Here is a 19,167-nt window from a genome sequence, read left to right as displayed (position 1 = left end):
GGATAGCGAAGCCTCCCGCTTTTTCTCAGGGATCTTGACAATGGCTGACTTTCACGTTTCTCCAGAAATAACCTCTCGAGCGTTCAGTGTGAAAAGACGCGTTGATCTGACAGCGGGGCTCCCACGCGTGCGCCTTTCCACGCGAGGCGCGCGCTGCCCGCCCGGCGCGTCGCCTTCAGTCCGCACCAGGACTGGGCAGCTCGCGCGGCTTTTAATGGAATTTCTGACATTCGGAAGCTGTACAGATGCCATTCTTCCCACAGTCCCTCAGCCACGAATAAAGCTTAGTCACTACCCACATTAAGCACAGGCTAACGCTAACATAGCAGGACGGTAATTTAAAGTATAAACAAGAACCAAGAGAGGTGACAGCCAACCTACAGGCAGCCGGCTGGGGCCACGCGCCTCGCGCCTTTTAAGGGCCGGCAGGCGCAAGTCGGCCAACGGCTCGTCACTTCACCAATCACGGCGCTTCTCGCCGCTGGTTCCGCCCCCACGCTCCATATCAGCCAATCACTGGGGGGGCTGCCTTCCTTCTCTCCTACCCCCCCTCCCTCCGTCCCTCCCCGCTCGCCAACCCGCCCATCCACCCAACCCTCGGCAGGACCACACTTTTAGACCACGCAGGCGCCCAGCGGAGCAAACGCAGACAGAATATATTTTTAGCTCCCCGAGGCGCTGCCCCGCTCCTCGGCTCCACCCCCTCCTACTCCCCAATAGGAGACGGAGTTTCCATTGCGTCATCGCGCGGCCGTCCAGTCAGCGCTCGGGCAGGACTGTCGTAATTAAAAAGCGGCGGAAGTAGGTGGGAGGGTCATGACGCAGCGAGTTTCGGTCGTGACTTTTCCGGGGGCCTTGGGGCGTCTCCGCTTTTTCCCTTTAAAGTAAAACGTTCCCCCGACGCACCCCCGCGCGTTCCGGGCCGGGAGGCGGCGGCGGGAGGCGGTGCTGACGCGGCCGCGCGCGGTCACGTGGGTGTGTTGTGGGGGGAGGGCCCGCGCGGTCGGTTCCGGGCGGTTGAGCGAGCGAGCGAGTGGCAGCCGCGCCCGCCGCCGCGCTCTGTATGCCGCGTTCCCCCGGCGCACCCGCCGCCGATAGCCTGAGCCGGAGGAGCCGCCGCCGCCGCGGTTGATGTGGTTGGGCCGGGGCTGAGAAGGCCGTCGAGATGCCGCAGTCCAAGTCCCGGAAGATCGCCATCCTGGGCTACCGGTCTGTGGGTGAGTGGCGGCGCCCGCGGTGCCCGGGTCTCAGCCCCAGGACGCGGCCGGGCCCGCGAAGTTTGTGGCGGCGCGGCCATGTGGCGGGCTGGTGGCGCGCGTTTCATAACCTCCATTTTGAGTGGAGGCGGCGGCGCCTTCTCCTGTCCTCGGGCGCGGCGGACAGGTGGCGGGGGCCGCGGGCCGTGGCGCCCGGGACCTGTGCCCTCGGTCACAGTACCGGAATCCTGCGGCCCGGAGCCACCTAGTCGGGTCCCCGCATCTGTCCCGCCTTCTCTGAACACCGTCTTTTCCCCACCCGCTCCCCCAATTCAACAAGCCCCGGGCATTTCAACAAAGGAAACCTCTCCTTTGTGACCTTTCCATCTGTAGAGAAGTTAAACCTTTTAAAGAAAACGAGAAAACAAGAGCTTTGGCCACAGAGGGCAAGTTTTCGTCTCGAAGAAACCTAGACTGAGCCCCTCAGAGACCCGCTAGGTAGCTGCTGGCGGCCAGCATCCGAAAGGCGAGAAAGACATCTCCGAACCCCCAGTGTCCTAATTTTTTCCCTTTGAGGAGAAATAAGGCCAGGCCACTCGGAACCAGGCTGTTAAAGTAACTCAAAAGTCCTTTTGTTTTCCCAACACCATCACCAAGCGATTGACATACATTTGAAGCTTCTCCTAGCTGTCACCTTATTTGCCGAAGAGAGGTGGGCCTGGGTGGGGCGGGGAGTGGACTAGGTGTGAAGACGGGCTAGTATTCAGTCCATCCTGTGAAATAGGACGTTTGAACTTAGCCATGCTGCAGGGCGAGGCTTTATTGTCTTTGATGAAACCTGGGACTATCACGTTCATCTTTAAGTGCTGTTTGAAAGATGTAATTGTCTCCGGAAAATGTGCACTTGACAGAGGGACCACTGAGGAGTGATGAAGGAAGCGGCAGGTGGGAAGGCTGACGTGCTGTAACTGCCTCAGGAAAGCCTTCCCCGCTGCGTGGACTCCCCGTTAGACCTTCCATTCTGCTTTCTCACCCCTGCTTTTCACTGCTGGTGCCATGGTCTGTGCTTGTTGACCAACAGTCTGGGCCTGCTTACTCATACGTTCACCATGTCTCCTTTCTAGAGCTGTAGAAAACCTTAGGGAAGGTGAGTGAGTGTGAGATAGAGGTGCCTGGAGTAGAAAGGTTACCAACTCCTGCATAGTGTAGTACTAACTGAGGGATTCATTTTGAAAAAGAGGTGATTTCCTTAGCAATTGCAACCCTAGAGTTAACATGTACAAAACTGAGCTTTCAGAGTCTAAGAGACCATGTACTAAACACCAATATGGAACCATTGCTGGTTGTCCGGATCACCATGCTGTTGTCCGTTTTCTGAATTCCCTCCAAATTTGGATAATGGGACCATGACATAACCTGAGCACCCTCTAATCAGATAAATACACAGAGGGCTATAGTGATCCTGAATGAGCAAGGCGTAAGTCTCAAGTAGCCGGGTTACCTATTTTCAAGACAAAAGAATATTTTAAAGATGTGGGCTTTATTCTCCTGAAATTAAATAAGTCTAGTCTTTTGTCTACTTTGCTAAAGAACTTCTGTCGAATAGAAAGTCATACTGATTGTTTAAGGCAAGGTCTTATGTAAACTGAGGTGGTCTGGACCCACTGTATAGCCCAGACTGGGTTTCCTGTGAAAGCCCCACCAGAGCTAGGATAGATGAGCTAGCCTTTTCTTCACCAATGTTCATTCAAGGATGCTGTTTGTTAGTGCGGTGCTAGGCTGCAGAGGAACACAGGAGTGTAGACCTAATTACTGTGCCCCCAGCCCATGTCATATTTCCACATCCTACAGTTTTTGTTTTCTCCATAGTTTTTTTTTCTCTCAAGTGCAATGATTAAAGTAAAAGATACTTTGGAGAGGCTGTGTTACTCCCAGTGTTACATTTGACTTTAGTTTGCTTTCATGTGAACAGAAATATTTTATAGTTTCTGGATTCTTTGCAGAGGAGTGGGGTTGGCCTTTTGCCAGCTTGATTGCACGAACTAGCCACTCTTCCGGGAATTGCCCACTGTTCAGACTTCTCAGAACTTAGAGAGATCTCTGTGTTTGGTGCCAAAGTATAGATAGAAATTTCAGTGAGAGAGAGAGAGAGAGAGAGAGAGAGAGAGAGAGAGTGTGTTAGTGTGTGTGTGTGTGTGTGTGTGTGTGTGTGTGTGTGTGTGTGTGTGTGTCTAGGCAGTTGTGTTGATTGGTGATATAGCACAGAGTAGTTCTTGATTAAATGCTGTTTGACATTTTGACTAGACTGCTTGGCTCTGCTTCTTGATAAGTTTGCCTTCAGCGAAACCTTAAATGTGATTGTTTTATTTGTTTTGCTTTCAAACATTGATAAACCTACCAAAAGGGTTTAAAATCTGGACAGCTTCGCTCCTACAGTATTTTCTGGGTATTTGCAGCAGGGAACCTTTTAAGGACATGTCACCTCAGTGTCACCAGTAATTCAGTCTAGCTTTTAGGGAGATCCTTTGTTTATTTTGGTGTGGCCATATGTAGCGGCTTCCTTGGGTACATTGCTGTTCTATAGCTGTGGAGGCCTTAGTACTCCAGTGAGTGCTAAGTGAGGAGCCACTCTCTCTGGAATATCTGTCACAGCGTTGGTAATCTAGTTTGTCATTAGATCATCTTCCAAAAGCTTAATTGTCATCTGTAATCCTTTTCTTTTTTTCTTTTGAGACAGGGTTTCTCTGTGTAGCCTTGGCTGTCTTAGACTCACTTTGTAGACCAGGCTGGCCTTGAACTCACAACGGCCTCTGCCTCCCGAGTGCTGGGATTAAAGGTGCACCGCCACACGCAGCTGTGTGTAATCCTTTTAATGGCGCTAGGAGGAATGGGCTCACAGGATTGCAGAAGTTTATCAGATGAACGGCCGTGGTTTGGTGACTGGCAGTTCAGCAAGAGTAGATGAGTTGCCTTGTCAGAGTGTGACCAGTGCTGTTGGGATTCTTCATAGAGTAAGGTAACGTGACATGTTTGATTGTTCTCAATTGAACACAAGTGTATTGGACTCTGTTGCATTAAATGATCCTGTCCTGACATGATCTGTTTAAGAAATGTGAAGGCTGAGAAGATAACTCAGTGAGTAGGGTGCTTTCTGTGCAACTGTGAGGCCCAGGACCGCAAGGCAGTGTGCTGGTAGGGACAGAGACCGGATACCTGGGGCTTGCTGGCCACCTGCCTGTCTAGACTTCAGTTTCAGTGCAAGACCCTGTCTCAAGGGAGTAAGGTGGAGAATGATAGAACACCTGACCTCTCTTTGGCCTCTGCACGTGCCCATGCACACCTGTACACACGAGTATACCACACTCAAAAGAAGTTCAGTGGGTGCCTTCAGAATGTGTCGTTTAAGAAATTGTGGCTTAAGCCGGGCAGTGGTGGTGCTGCACACCTTTTTGGTTTTTCAAGACAGTGGAGCCCTGGCTGTCGTGGACTCACTTTGTAGACCAAGCTGGCCTTGAACTCACAGAGATCCGCCTGCCTCTGTCTCATAAGTGCTGGGATTAAAGGCATTAACCACCATGCCTGGCAAGCAACTAGACTTTGATAGTGTTTTTCGGATTTAAAGAATTGTTTTATTTAGATTGATTTATTTTGTGTGTGAGTGCTTTTTTTTTTTTTTTTTTTTTTTTTTGGTCTTTTGAGACAGGGTTTCTCTGTGTAGCCTTGGCTGTCCTGGACTCACTTTGTAGACCAGGCAGGCCTCGAACTCACAGCGATCCGCCTGCCTCTGCCTCCCAAGTGCTGGGATTAAAGGCGTGCGCCACCACGCCTGGCTTAAGAATCTTTTAATAATTTTTTTAAAGCAGTGAGTTTTCATCTGCTCCTAATTTCATTCCAGTATGAGGCGAAAATTAGCCTTAGTAGATGAATAGTTAAAAACAGGTAGTGGGGGGGGGGGCGGGGTTGTTGTTGTTGTTGGTGGTGGTGGTTGGTTGATTTTGATATTTCAAGACAGGGTTTCTCTGTGTAGCCCTGACTGTCCTGGAACTCGCTTCGTAGACCAGGCTAGCCCCAAATTCAGAGATCTACTTGCCTCTGCCTCCTAAGTGCTGGGATTAAATGTGTGTGCCACCATCAGCTGAAAACAGTTTTTAATAGTGTATTTTTGGTGCTCACCAAACTTCTGTTAAGTAGTAACCAATAGTGTTTTTTGTAATTATATTTATTTGAGATAGGCAGGTAATGTACATAGGATACATTTGGAAGTTGGTTCTCTTTTTCAAGCATGTGGGTCCTGGGGATAAGTTTGTCAGAAAGCATCTTTATGCCCCGAGCCATCTCACTGGCCCTTGTCACTGGTTAGTCTTAGGTTGGTACTGTATGCAGTCTACAGTCCCACCTTGGAAAGGTGTTTAAAAATTTTTTTTGTAGACTAAAAGTATTTTTAATGTATATGGATGTTGTGTCTGCATGAATGCTTGTGTATTGTATGTGTGTGCTGCCTGAGGAGTAAGGGGCACTGAATCCCCTTGAACTGGAGTTACAGCCTGTGAGCTGCAGGTGGATGCTGGGACCTGGAACCCAGGACAATGTTCCAGCTCCTAGAAAAGCTTTTAACAGCAAGTCTACAAATTAAGTGTACCAACACATGGATAATCTGTGTGACAGTGCACCAGTGACCTAAGTGCCACAACACAGCATCAGTCAGGTATAAACACTTCAGAACAGTGAGGTCTAATGTAAAGGGAACCGGGCAAACTCAGGTCTCAGCATCCACATGTAGGCAAAACTCCCATATACATTAAAAATACTTTTTAATCTACAAACTTTTTTTTTTTTAACTTTCTAGCCTAGGGGCTGGAAGTCTAGGGAGTCTAAGGGAGAAAGACCGTAAATTCAAGGCTGCGCAACCCCTCCACCCACCTCACCTGTACCTCCAGAAAAAAAACAGGCCAGGAACATAGCTCATTGGAAGAGCATCTGCCTTGCATGTTCTAGGCCCTATGTTAATTGCCAGTACCACTAAAAAGGAATGGGGGGAGGTGTCAAATCATGCGTTCTTCCTTGATAGTTGTAATTTGACATTTGTGCAACTAGTTTTTACTTGGTGTGTGGTTCTCCTCTTGAGGGGGCGGGGGCTGTTGGCCACTAGCCCATGGGGCAGGAGGAGCAGAAAGGGAAGGCCGAGAGCATGATGGAATAGCCTCTGGAGCCACTTCAGAGAGATGGATCAACTTCATTTAGGGTGAACAAGTCCTTGGGGAGTGGGTAGGGGGCCCGCAGGATAGGTGTACGTAATTGGTTGGAACTAGGAATTCCAAGGATGCGTGATTTGCATTTGGCAGCACACTCCTGTCAAATTAAAGGGAACACAGTACCTAATAATCCTATAGGCACAGGGAGGGGAGAGCTAGCAGGTAGCTGTGTCAAAGGCCATATATCAGAGGTGGTTAGGGGCATCTGTGCCTAAAGATGAGGTCAGGCAGAGGAGGAGGCCCTGCTGGGGAGAGGGAGTCCATCCAGCACCAACCTCAGAAAGGCTATGTGGATTGGGAGAACTGCACCCTCAAACAGCAGGGTCCTCCAACATTGGTGAGCTCCTTTCCCATCTAGAACGATGAGAGGACAGGGGAAATAGGGTCTTAGCTCAGGCTGCTTACAACTTTCAGTAAACCTCCCTGAGTGTGCCTCCAATTGCCGAAATTGCATGGATACTGTTGTGCCCGCTGAGATCTTGTTTCTTTAATGTCTTCTTTAATCTGCTGGATTTGAACTAATAATTGTTGTTATTCTAAGTAAAAAGATGTGATTAAAAGTAGCTGGTCCAGATGTCTCTCAGTTACCCTGTGCCTGTCTTGGAGACAATCGTATTTCTGTGTGTAGCAGAAGTGCTTATTCAGACATTGCATTTTCATCGTACAGAAGGTTTTTTGTTTGGGGGGAGGGTTGTTTGTTTTTTAATTACTGTGTGTGGCAATACACCTGCCATGGCTCCTAGTCAGGGTCAAACAATTTTTATCAGGAGTCAATTTCCTTCCACTTTGTTGTGGGTCTCTAGACACCTTTCCCTGTTGTGCCATCTTGTTGGCCCTCTTGGAGAATGCTAAAAAAACTGTGCAAGGGTCAAGACCCAGTATACTTAATCACTCTTAATGTGTCCTTAAGAACGTTGGTAAGTGAAAATGGCTTCTTTTTCCTCTGTGAGGATGTGGTGCTAGAGAATAAAATGATTCACCACTTGGTTTGTGTCTGCTGTCTTGGTTCCTGCTGAGGGGTGCCCACACGGGCATTCGCATTACATTTGCATCTTTTGTACAAATGTGAGCATAATGCAGTGGCTGACTTGATGATGTTTCCATCTTATGAGTCTTGAAGAAGGTTCCAGAAATGCACAGCATGGGATCTTGCTACTCACTGTTGTATAAAGTTGAATCAAAAGTAGGTGCATTGTGTGTACCATTGGCAAGGGCATGTCTAAGAGCCGCCTAGGAGAGACCCTCCAGTGCTGTAAGAGGCGGGGAGGACTGAGTGAGGCAGGAAAGATCTTGGCATGATTGAGAACGGAGGGAAGCGGGGGTGGTGAAGCATAATGAGGCGAGCGGAAGACGTGAAGCTGGGAAGGCGGGCACAAGATGCAGGGCCTCAAAGGAACCTTAGAAAGTCCTTCACGCCGAGGGTAAGCAGCAAGTTGCCAAAGGAACTGTATGCAGCGCCCTTGACCTCTTGTGATGCACATTGCATGTGTTGTTGTCTTTGTACTTGGTAGTAGTGAAGTTTCCAAAGATTAAATAAAATTGCCGGTGGCAGCATGCAGCCAGTATGCTAAAACATGCTTTTTATAACTACAGGCCTCGCTGAAAGCTGGGGAAGCTACATAAATAAAAACAGCAGCTGTATCACAAATGAGAGCCAGCTGCCTCTACCTGTTGTAGTACAGGAAGTTATTCATGTGCAGTGTTTTTCTTAATTGAGGTACAAAATAATGACCTAATATTGTCCAATATCGTCCATAAGTGGATTGTTCACTAAGTGGAAACTGAATTTGGTCATGGTTTTTAAAAAATATTTAATTTTAATTTGTGTGTGTTGGTGTGAGGGTGTAAGATCTTGGAGTTGCAGATAGTTGTGAGCTGCCATGTGGTTGCTGGGAATTGAACCCTGGTCCTTTGGAAGAACAGGCAGTGCTCTTAACCACTGGTAGCCATCTCTCCAGCCCCTGGTCATGGTTTTTATGGTGGGAAACATTGTGAAATCTTTGGTTTGTTACAAAGTGTCATATTAACTCTAACACTTAATAAAGTGCTCTCAGAATTTCTTAGTCCGTCTTACTGAGGTAAACTGCTTGTTACTTTTTTAGTTTTTCCAAGACAGGATTTCTTTGTGTGTAGCCCTGGCTGTCCTAGACTCGCTTTGTAGACCAGGCTGGCCTCAAACTCACAGCGATCTGCCTCCCTAGAGTGCTGGGATTAAAGGCATGCGCCACCACAACTTGCTTCTGCTTGGTACTTTTATGCCGCATGAATTGCTTCATTGATAACACAAAGTACAAAGAGCTTTGAATTTTGTTACTACATTTCAAAGTTGCAGGTTTTTCTTGGGATTCTCAAGTTCACTGTAGTATTGCTGGACTTTCTTGGACCCACCCCCATTTACATAAAAACACAGATTTATTAATTTTTATTACAGTTTAGGCCTTAGCTTGGGCTACCTCACAGCTAGCTCATGTAACTTAATTAACCAACCCACCATGTGGCCTGTTGCCCTTCTCTCATTCAGTCCTGACACCTGTCCCTCTCAGTGTCACACTGGCCATCTTCCTACCTCTCAATTCTTTCTCTGCCTGGAAGTTCCAAGCCTCTCCCCCCCCCCTTCTTTTGCCTCAGCTATTTGCAAGCAGATGTTTATTTAACTAATTGACTAGTGAGGAAGGTGTATGTTTACAGACTACTATAAAGCAGGTGATGAGCCATATGAATAACAATACGAAGATCCGACACTGTAGCTATCTGCTAGTACAGACTTGCCTTTACACAGTGTGCAAAAAGATTACTCCAACACTGTAGTGCATGGGGATTTTCTTTTATTTTTTATTTTATGTCTCTTGACATAGCCCTGGTTGTCCTGGAACTCACTACATAGACCAATCTAACCTCAAACACTAGAGATCCACCTGCCCCTCCCTCCTGAGTGCTGGGATTAAAGACATGCTGGTACTACTGTACCTGGCTGGAAACTGAAAATCTAACTTGGTATTAGTTCAGAACAGGAATGTGCTAGCCGTTGCATTTTCCTGTGATGGGTTCTTGATGCAGTGAGTTCCCAAGTGTCCTGACAACCCTGTTTCTTAACTGTGATAACACTCTGTAATGAACCCAGCCTACCATTTCTCTTTGTTGTACTTGGCTGTAGAAAGACTCCTGATGGATTTGAAAACATACATTTTTAAATAATTTTATTTTTTCCAAGTTAATTTGGTGTCATCTACATGATGGCATAATAAATCTTTTGTACTCAGGATGTAAATATTTGCTTTTGCTGTTAATACTTTTCTAAGTTATATCTTTTATATAAATATATCTAGCTGATATTTAGCAGGAATATTTTAAAAGTGTGTGCACGTGTATACATACATATGTATCTGCAGTCGCCATGGTGTGTGTGTGTGTAGAGGCCAGGGGATAACCTAAGGATTTCGGTTTTTTCCATCATGTAGGTCCTAGTGATGGAATGTGGGTAAACTGGCTTCATGAAGGCTCCTCTGCCTCCTGAGCCCTGTCTTGGAAACCCCTATTTGGCTGGGTTTTAAAATATAAATCACACCTTTAATCCCAATACTCAGGAGGCAGGCAGGTGGGTCTCTGTGAGTTCAAGGCCAGCCTGCTCTTCAAATCTATGACACAGAGTCCCTGTCTCAAAAAAAAACTTTAAAAAGAGCCTACCAGGATCCGACAGCTATCAGGACAAGAGTCTTACTGGTATAAGACAGGCATTAGATTCAACAAGCAAAGAGTCAAGGAGAAAATCCACACACAGGTACACTCAGTTGGGATGATACACGAGTGTAATCATAGCTAGGCTGGTTACTTTCCTTCTTGGAAGCTTTCAAGGTGCCTTTTGGTACCATGAATGATAGTCTTCAGGGAGGAGGCCTTCAGGTTAGATCCAGCTTGGGGCCTGCGGACTTTAAAAAGGGCTCCCAGAGTACCTGGTATTGGGGTTTTTGTTAGCTGCTCTATGAATCTTTGGGGCAGCATTGTCAGCTCAGGTGGGGAAACTTAAGATCTATATGTTTATTTATACACTGACTCACATGTACTATATGCATTTTTAGGTATATAGTTAATAGTATAGTTCCTTATGATTTCCTTACGACCTTCTGAAAGCTGCCTCACAGTTCTTAATTTTGATAAATTCAAATTTATTTCCCAAGGCCAGCCTGGTCTACAAAGTGAGTCCAGGATAGCCAAGGCTACACTGAGAAAAACAAAACAAAAGAAATCAAATTTATTTCCTTTTTAAAAATCTTGTGGGTTGTGCTTTTATAAGAAAAATTTCCCTCAACTTATGTCACAAAGATTTTCTTGTATGTCTATGTTTCATAGTTTTCATCTTACATTTAAGTTTATTATCTGTTTTTGATCATATGCTTTTTTAAAGATAGAATAACAACTAGGTATAGCTAGGGTTTCTCTGTGTCTCTCTGACTTTTTATCTGTGTGTGTGTGTCCTTATGAATGCCCAGTTGTTTGAGCACCATGTTTTGAAAATACTGTACTTTCTTCCTTGACATCTTTTGCATGTCTGCCAAAAGTCAGTTGGTCGTACCTGTGTATGGATCTTTTTCTATACTCTTCATTTGTTGACTCTAATGCTTGTCTTATACCAATACTACTCATGTCTTGATAGCTGGAAGTTCCTGGAATACAAACTTTCCCCCCTTCTCAAGTTGTATTGATCATAATTTGGGGAAAAGATTAGCTGACTCAGGGAATACTGTAATAGAATTTAATAACCATGTATTGACTATGTGGTGGGTGCTATGCTTTATATATGAAGCCATATTTTGAAGCCCAAAGAACATAACTTAAATTTCTCTCTCTCCCTCCCTCTCTCTCTCTCCCTCTCTCCCTCCCCCTCTCTTTCATTTTTTGTTTTGTTTTGTATTCTTTTTTTTTTTAACAGAGTGTTTCTCTTGTAGTACTGGCTGTCCTGGACTCCCTCTGTAGACAAGTCTGGCCTTGAACTCAATGAGACCTGCCTCCCTCGTGCTGGGCTTACAGGCGTGTTCCACCATGCCTGACAGAATTTAACTTTTATACCATAATCTTAAATTCAGATCCTAAGCTTTCACCCCACTGTTGTATTTCTCTAATTAAAATGTTTCTGAAAGCCGGACATGGTGGCACACGCCTTTAATTCCAGCACTCAGGGAGGCAAAGGCTCATGATTTAGAGGCCAGCCTGGTCTACAAAGCCCAGGCCAGCCAAGGACAAAGAAACCCTGTGTGTGTGTGTGGGGGGGGGTCGTCATAAAAAGGGAAAAAAAGTTCTGAAATCAGAATGTTTTACATCTTATTCCTCATCAGTGTTCTATCCGCCTCCCTTTGAGCTTCCACTAATGGTGGTGCTGTGATATAAAGTGCCTGGAGTCCTGGAAATGGAGGATGATTGTCACAATGGGTTGTCTTTTGTTTGTTTTGCTCTGTGGAAATTTGCCAAAATTATTCCATTTTTCCTAGAAACTCACATTGATATGCTTTTACTATTAGGTGCTAGGCAAAGATATTTATTTATTTATTTATTTATTTATTTATTTATTTATTTAGGTTTTTCCAGACAGCCTTAGCTGTCCTGGACTCACTTTGTAAACCAGGCTGGCCAAACTCACAGCGATCCACCTGCCTCTGCCTCCCGACTGCTGGGATTAAAGAATTTATTTCAGAAGATGCTTGTCAAGCCAGGCGGTGGTGGCTCACACCTTTAATCCCAGCACTTGGGAGGTAGAGAGAATCGCTATGAGTTCGAGGCCAGCCTGGTCTACAAAGAGAGTCCAGGACAGTCAAGGCTACACAGAGAAACCCTGTCTCGAAAAACAAACAAACAAAAATGTCTGTGAGCCTCAGAGAGGCCAGCCTCACGCACCTTGTCATCTATTTAAGAAAGGGTCTCTCACTCACCTAAAACTCACCAGATAGACTGGGTGGGCCAGCTACCCAGCAAGCCCCAGCCGTCGGCCTGCCTTTGCCTCTCCAGTATTGAGATTACACAGTGCTTCGAGACAGGGTTTCTATATATTATTGACTGTCCTGAAACTCAACTCTGTAGACCAGACTGGCCTCAAACTCAGAAATTCACTTCTCAGCACTCCTGAGTGCTGAGATTAAAGGAGTGTAACACCATAGCTAGCTGTTTTTTCATAAGTTTTTAAAACAACAACAAAAAAGCAATGGTTTTGATAATTGTGTTGGAAACTCAGTTTGTGGGGGTTGTTTTTGGGTTTTGCTTGCTTTTTAGTTTTTGGCAGAGTTATAGGTTCATTTAATCTGTTCTAATAATTTTGATGGCTAATGGTATTAGTTGTTATCCTTGTTTCTGTGACCAAATACCTGACAAAAAGCAACTTGAAGAAAGAAGGGTTTATTTTGCCTCACAATTGAAGGACACAGTCTGTCCTGGAAGAGGATGTGAGACAGCTGGTCACATGATCTGTAGTCAGGAGGCAGAGAGATGAGTGTCCGTGCTCAGTGCCGCTTGGCCCTGTTCTCCTCACTCAGGACCCAATCCCATGAGATGGTGCTGCACACGTGCAGGGTGGATGGTACATCCTCAGCTAACTCTAAAGGACCCTCACAGGCATAGCCAGAGCTGTGTCTTCTGAGTGACTTAACCATCAGTGACCACCACGATGTTTTGTCTCATTAATGGAGTCTTCATTTGTCTAGGAATGTAAATTGAAGTTCATAATGTTTGGGTATTTCCTGCTTCCTCCAGATTATCGCCGTCTTTATTTTCTCATCAGCCTTTATCTCTCCCTACCTTATATCTCTAGTAGGGAACTTGGTTCCTGTGGTCTGTGACTTGTTCTGTCTGTGTGCCCCTCCTACCTCAAACACTCAAGGAGTGTGCCCCCTTGGGCTTTGAGTGGCTCAAGCCAGTTACTAGCAGGCTTCCTTTACAGAGATCTTAAAGGGTTATTGAAGGATGAAATGTTCCCAAGCTTGGAACTATAGAGAGATACGGCTAGTAGGAGAAGGGGAACAAAACTTGGTTAGCACGCGAGCCAGCCTTGGCTACAGAAGCACTTGTGACTATAGCTGCTGAGACTGGGAGTGTAGATGAAGTGAATGCATAGCAGAGGGAAGAGCACACAACTTGACTTTTCCACCAGAGCTGAACTACTGTTTCAGAGGCGTCTCTGACGCTAAGGTACAGAAGCAGGGCCGAGAGCACTTGAACACAGCAGTTGTGTTTTATTTACAAGGATGCCTGCTCTGTGTTGAGGGGCAAAGATTTCACTGACTGTTGTCTAGTGTTCTGCTGTTTTTGTATTTTTGGGCCTTGAACTCACAGCGATCCACCTGCTACTGCCTCCCGAGTGCTGGGATTAAATGCGTGTGCCACCACTGCCTGGCTGTTCTGCTTTCTAATAAGACAGCAGAACAGCTAAGTGTAACCTTCCTTCCTGTCTTGGTTTCAGTAATTAGTGATCTCCCTCTTAGGAGGAAAGTCCAGGGGAGGAGAGACCCAAGGGAGACCCAACTGCTCAGAGCCCCATTTCTCTTAATGAATAATACCTTTTCTCCAGGGGCCAGCCTGAAGGAGAAATTCAATTAATGCCCTAAAGAGTAAGGTTTAAATTCTTTTACTCAGCTAACTATGAAGGAAGACAGTAATTGACTGTTCTTTGCTGGTATTTTGGCTAGACTACGTTATCTGCATTTACCCGAATGACTTGTTACTGTAGCGGGTTAACTTTTCTCATTAGAGTACACATGAGGACTTCAGAATGTGCAACAAGAAGTGTGTTTTTTGTTTGGATTGGTTTTGGTTTTTGGTTTTTTCCAGACGGGGTTTCTCTCTGTAACCTTGGCTGTCCTGGACTCAGTTTGTAGACCAGGCTGGCCTCGAACTCAAAGAGATCAGCCTGCCTCTGCTGAGGTTACAGGCGTACACCATTGCACCCAGCTAAGAAGTGTATTTTTTAAATGGAGTGTCTTTTGACAAGTTGGCAATTTGCAGAGAATAAGTGTCTTTAGAACATTCAGCCATAAATGGGATATCTGTATCACATTCTGTCCCCACAAGGGTCAAGGAACATCTGAAAGAGAGGACAGAAAGATTTAAGAACCATGGGTCAGAGAAGACTGGCACAAAATTGTCCCTAGACAGATAGGATGCTGATGGCTTGTTTTTGTTTTTATGAGTCCCTGGTAGGTTGGCCATGCTCTTATGAATGGCCTCATACCCATGCATATATGACCAGCACTAAGTGGACTACGTGGGGTTTTGTTTTTAAATTGAGAGGTGAAGGAGAGGTTAGATGGTGGGAGGAGATGAATACGATTGAAATACTGTGTGCATATATGTAAATTTAAGGTATTTAACTTTAAATAAGTATATGAATATGTGAAGGAATTTTAATTCAGAACATGGCTGCTCTGATGAGATCACATCAAAGGATCTTCTACGTCTGTGATCCACCTGGAATCCAGGAGACAGAGGCAAGCAGATATGAGTTCAAGGCCAGTCTGGTATAGAGCAAGTTTCAGGTTAAGAAAAGTGTAGGTCACCGAGCAGTGGTGGCGCACACCTTTAATCCCAGCACTCGAGAGGCAGAAGCAGGCGGATCTCTGTGAGTTCAAGGCCAGCCTGGTCTACAAAGTGAGTCCAGGACAGCCAAGGCTACACAGAGAAGGATTTTTTTCTTCCTTGCTGTCTTTGTTCCTGGAAATAATATAGTCTTCTTTATTGATAGCACGTCTAGCCTGATCTCATTTGTACACCATCCACTCAACTTCTGTGTCCTTCCTGAGCTGCTGCTGTATCACGGACAGACCCGAGTGTTGGGGCTTAGAATATATTGCCATAACACCCGTGATCAGTGCCAATGAATGCTAGTGAAATTGTTCTGTTAACCTATCGGAATAGAAGAAATGAGACCTGAGCCTCGCGCTTTTTCTTTTAGAAATGAGTGTGCAGTGTGTCAAGCTGGATCTCAGTGGATTAATGATGGTTGTTTCAGATAACTCGGAGTGGTGAGAAGAGATGACAGATAGCCACAGGAGGACTGTTAGGAACAGGTGCTACCTTAGGTGGGATGGGTTTTGGGATGGCTTCCATGAAGAACTGACGTTTGTGCTCATGACAGAATGGCAAGAATGAGTCATACACTCAGAAATCTGGTAGTGGCGGTGGCGGCTAGAACAAAGAAGTCAAAGCAGCAGGAGGCTGGCAGAGGCAGAACAGTGGTGACTGGACCTGAGAAGGTCACCAGGTTGTCAGTGAGCTCAGAGCAGTGGATTCAGCTGGCAGCTCTAGTTCTTTGGCCATGAAGAAGTTAGGAGTCCATGCTGCTTGTCCTAAGGACCAAGCCACTGGTGAGGAGTAAATGAGTGCCAACTGGGAGGTTTTCTGTCTTCCAGTGTGTGGATGCTACTTTTTATGAATTAATTTCAATTTTTTAAAAAAATTTTATTTATCATACACACACACACACACACACACACACACACACACACACACACACACAGTGTTTTGTCTGTATGTACACTAGAAGAGGGCACCAGATCTCATTATAGATGGTTGTGAGCCACCATGTGGTTTCTAGGAATTGTACTCGGGACCTTTGGAAGCGCAGCCAGTGTTCTTAAACTCTGAGCCATCTCTCCAGCCTCTTAATTTCAACGTCTGGCTCCTTGGTGTGAAACCATTCCTAGGCCTGTGAGCTGTGCCATTCAGTTTGATGTGGGGAGCATGAACTGCACCTGCCTGTCATTATAGGATTGGAGTTGAAAGGTCTTTCCAAGTGGGAGTTAAGTCTGGCAAGCCTGTAGAAGACATGTAATAATATCTGAGGCAATGAGATGAGTAAGACGCAGTTTATTGTTTCCTGACAAAAATAATGGAGGCAGGAGTTATGGACCCTGTTCTAACATGTTCCAGAAGACATTAAGGAAGCAGATAGGGAAGTAAGAAATTAGAGTTCTAGTTCTTGATGTGTTAACATACAAGCTCTGTACTGGTGATCCTGTGAAACTCAGAATACTAGTTGTTTGGGCATCCTTAGGCCTTTCCAATCATTGGGACAGAATCCCTCCCTCTGCCCCGCAACAGAGTTTCTTTGTGTAACCTTGACTGATCTGGACTCACTTTGTACACCAGGCTGCTTTAGGACTCACATCGATCTGCCTGCCTCTGTCTCCCAGTGCTACCACGCCCAGCTCAGAATTCTATATTAAGGAGTATTTTCAATAAGAAGCGCCCCCCCCCCTTTAAAAGCTGATAACCTAGTAACACTGACAATGTCTGAAAAAAAGCACACATGAACATGCAGTGTGGTGGCAAGTGTCAGGGATAGCATATGAAATTACCTTGGCTTAGAACTTGCTTTAAGAATTTACAGGACAGCCAGGACTACACAGAAAAACTCTGTCTTTAAAAAGCAAAACAAAACACTGCTTTCTGTCCTGGGTAGTGCTGCACACCCAGCAACCCAAAAGCGAGTCTATATAGCAAGTTCCACCAGGCCAGCCAAAGCCTGAGAGACAACATCTCAAAATTGATTGATTGATTAAAATAATGGAAAATATTAAACCCTTTAAATTTCTCTTCTCTGCAGAATGTAGATTTGAAAAATAGATTCAAAGCTGGGTGGTATAGGAACACACCTTTAAACCTAGCACTCAGGGGCTGGAAAGGTGGCTGGGAGGTTAAGAGCACTGACTGATCTTCCAAAAGTCATGAGTTACAATTCCCAGCAACCACATGGTGGCTCACAACTATCTATAATGAGACCTGGTGCCTTCTTCTGGCCTTCAGGTCTGTATGCAGACAGAACACTGTATACATAATTAATATATATATTTTTTTAATCCTAGCACTCAGGAGACAGGTAGGCAGCTCTCTGTAAGTTCTGGGCCAGCGGGGCTGCGTAGAGAAACCTTGTCTTGAACCCCCCCCCCCAAAAAAAGTAATTAAATGAAAGAAGGAAAGGAAGAGAAGCATGAAAATAGAAGTGGGATTCATTCTATCTTTGCTCAAATTGCTGAAGAATGGTGGTTTGTTTCTTGGGTTTTGTATTTGAGTCAAATGCACGTTTTAACATGATAGAGGCAGTGCATTATTGTGTAGCCACCGTTTTCTGAAAAGTTGATATTTTAGGAATTGTATTTCAGATCTTAAATAAAACTTGTTTCTACATTGCAAAGAAAAGAAAAGAAAATAGAAGTGGGTCTCTTTAAGAGGAAGAGGGGCCCACCAAGAGGTGGAGGGGACTAGAGTGATAGGGTTATGAATATAATGAAAGTAAACTATGTATGTTACTATGAATGAGATTTTGCACAATTTTTGTACCTATTTTTTTTTTCAGTTAATATGCACTAATAAAATATATTTCGAGGGTTTGGGGAGACAATTCAGTTTGTAAAGTACTTCTCTTGCAGTTCAATCTATAGCATCCACAGTGTGGGGTTTTTTGGTTTTGTTCTGTCTTTGGCAGCTGTGATGGCAAGCACTTCTGATCCCAGGCATGGGGAAGTGGAAGTCTGGTAGAGCCTTGGAGCTCTATTATATAAAAAGAGAAAGGGTTGGCAGCACCCGAGGGACAGCATCCAAGACTCTGTGTAGCTTCCACAGGCCATGTATATGGACACATACACAAACTCAACTTGTTAATTACTGAAATGGAGGGGAAATTTGCAGGAATTGTACCTGCCTCCCCCATTCCCCATTTTTGTTTGCCTGTTCATTTAATTCTTTATTTAGATTTATATTTTTAAAGTATATGAATGTTTTGCATATGTATATATAGTATGTGTGTACGCTATCTATATGCCTGGTACCTACCCATAGAAGTCAAAAGAGGGTGTCCAATCCCCAGGATTAGGCTTCCAGATAGTTGTTAGCCACTAAGTGGGTGCTGGAAATCAAACCCAGGTCCTCCAGAAAAGCAGCCAGTGCTCTTTACCACTGAACCATCTCTCCAGCCTCTGCTCTTTTGTTAAAGAATTTTCCTTAACATTTTCCCATATGCTTGTTTGTCAGTAGTACTTATGAAAGTCAAAAAAAAGTTCATATGGTTATAGCTTAATTGATTAATCTTCTCATATAAAGCAAATTAATTAAATCTATTTCACCTTTGAAATTACTTAGACAAGTGGTAATTCCTAAAACTTCAGTTTCTTTACCTACTAGATGGTTTTTTGCTATGGGTTTTGTTTGTTTTTAACTATCGACATCTTAATTTTTTACTATGTGTGTGGGAGGGGAGCTAGACTTAAGGCATTTGTGAGCTGCCTAGCATGTGTACTGGGAATCAAACTCAGTTTCCGTCCACATGGCTCTTAATCCCTGAGCTGTCCCTCTAGTCTTTGAGTGGCTTTTTGCAAACAGTTTTTTTTTATCCAAATGTGCCAATAATTCTAAACTGTTCTCTTTTACAGGAAAATCCTCATTGACAATCCAGTTTGTTGAAGGCCAATTTGTTGATTCCTATGACCCAACCATAGAAAACAGTGAGTATTGTTTTCAACTACCTAGGAACTGAGAAATCAGTTTTTGTACACAAATACTATCTGTATAATCTTGAAGGTTTGGTTGCAGGGGGTAATCTGTTAAATTTATATTTCTCCAATAGGTAAGTTAAAGAATACTGTCAGAAATTTTCTTCAGTGTACCCCAAATTCTTTTTTATTCAGTGCCCATGTCCTCTGACATAAAGAAAGTGATTCTCAGTCATTAGAAATCTGCTCCCACAC

At 44.9% G+C, this 19,167-nt stretch overlaps 1 protein-coding gene across 1 annotated transcript in view; it reads left to right on the top strand.

The window, feature by feature from the left end:
- Positions 1 to 815: 815 nt before the first annotated feature.
- Positions 816 to 19,167, top strand: part of RHEB (Ras homolog, mTORC1 binding) — a 31,169-nt gene continuing 12,817 nt past the window's right edge. Inside the window, exons 1-2 of the mRNA XM_084787787.1 lie at positions 816 to 1,217; positions 18,853 to 18,924. Coding sequence (XP_084643913.1) covers positions 1,166 to 1,217; positions 18,853 to 18,924 — 124 coding nt within the window. The 5' untranslated portion in view covers positions 816 to 1,165. The remainder of the gene's footprint in view (positions 1,218 to 18,852; positions 18,925 to 19,167) is intronic.

The sequence above is a fragment of the Acomys minous genome (genome assembly GCF_964271855.1).
Source record: "Acomys minous genome assembly, chromosome: 6".
NCBI classification, from domain to species: Eukaryota; Metazoa; Chordata; class Mammalia; order Rodentia; family Muridae; genus Acomys; species Acomys minous.
Note: the sequence above shows the minus strand (reverse complement) of the source record. Positions and strands in the feature narration are given on the sequence as shown.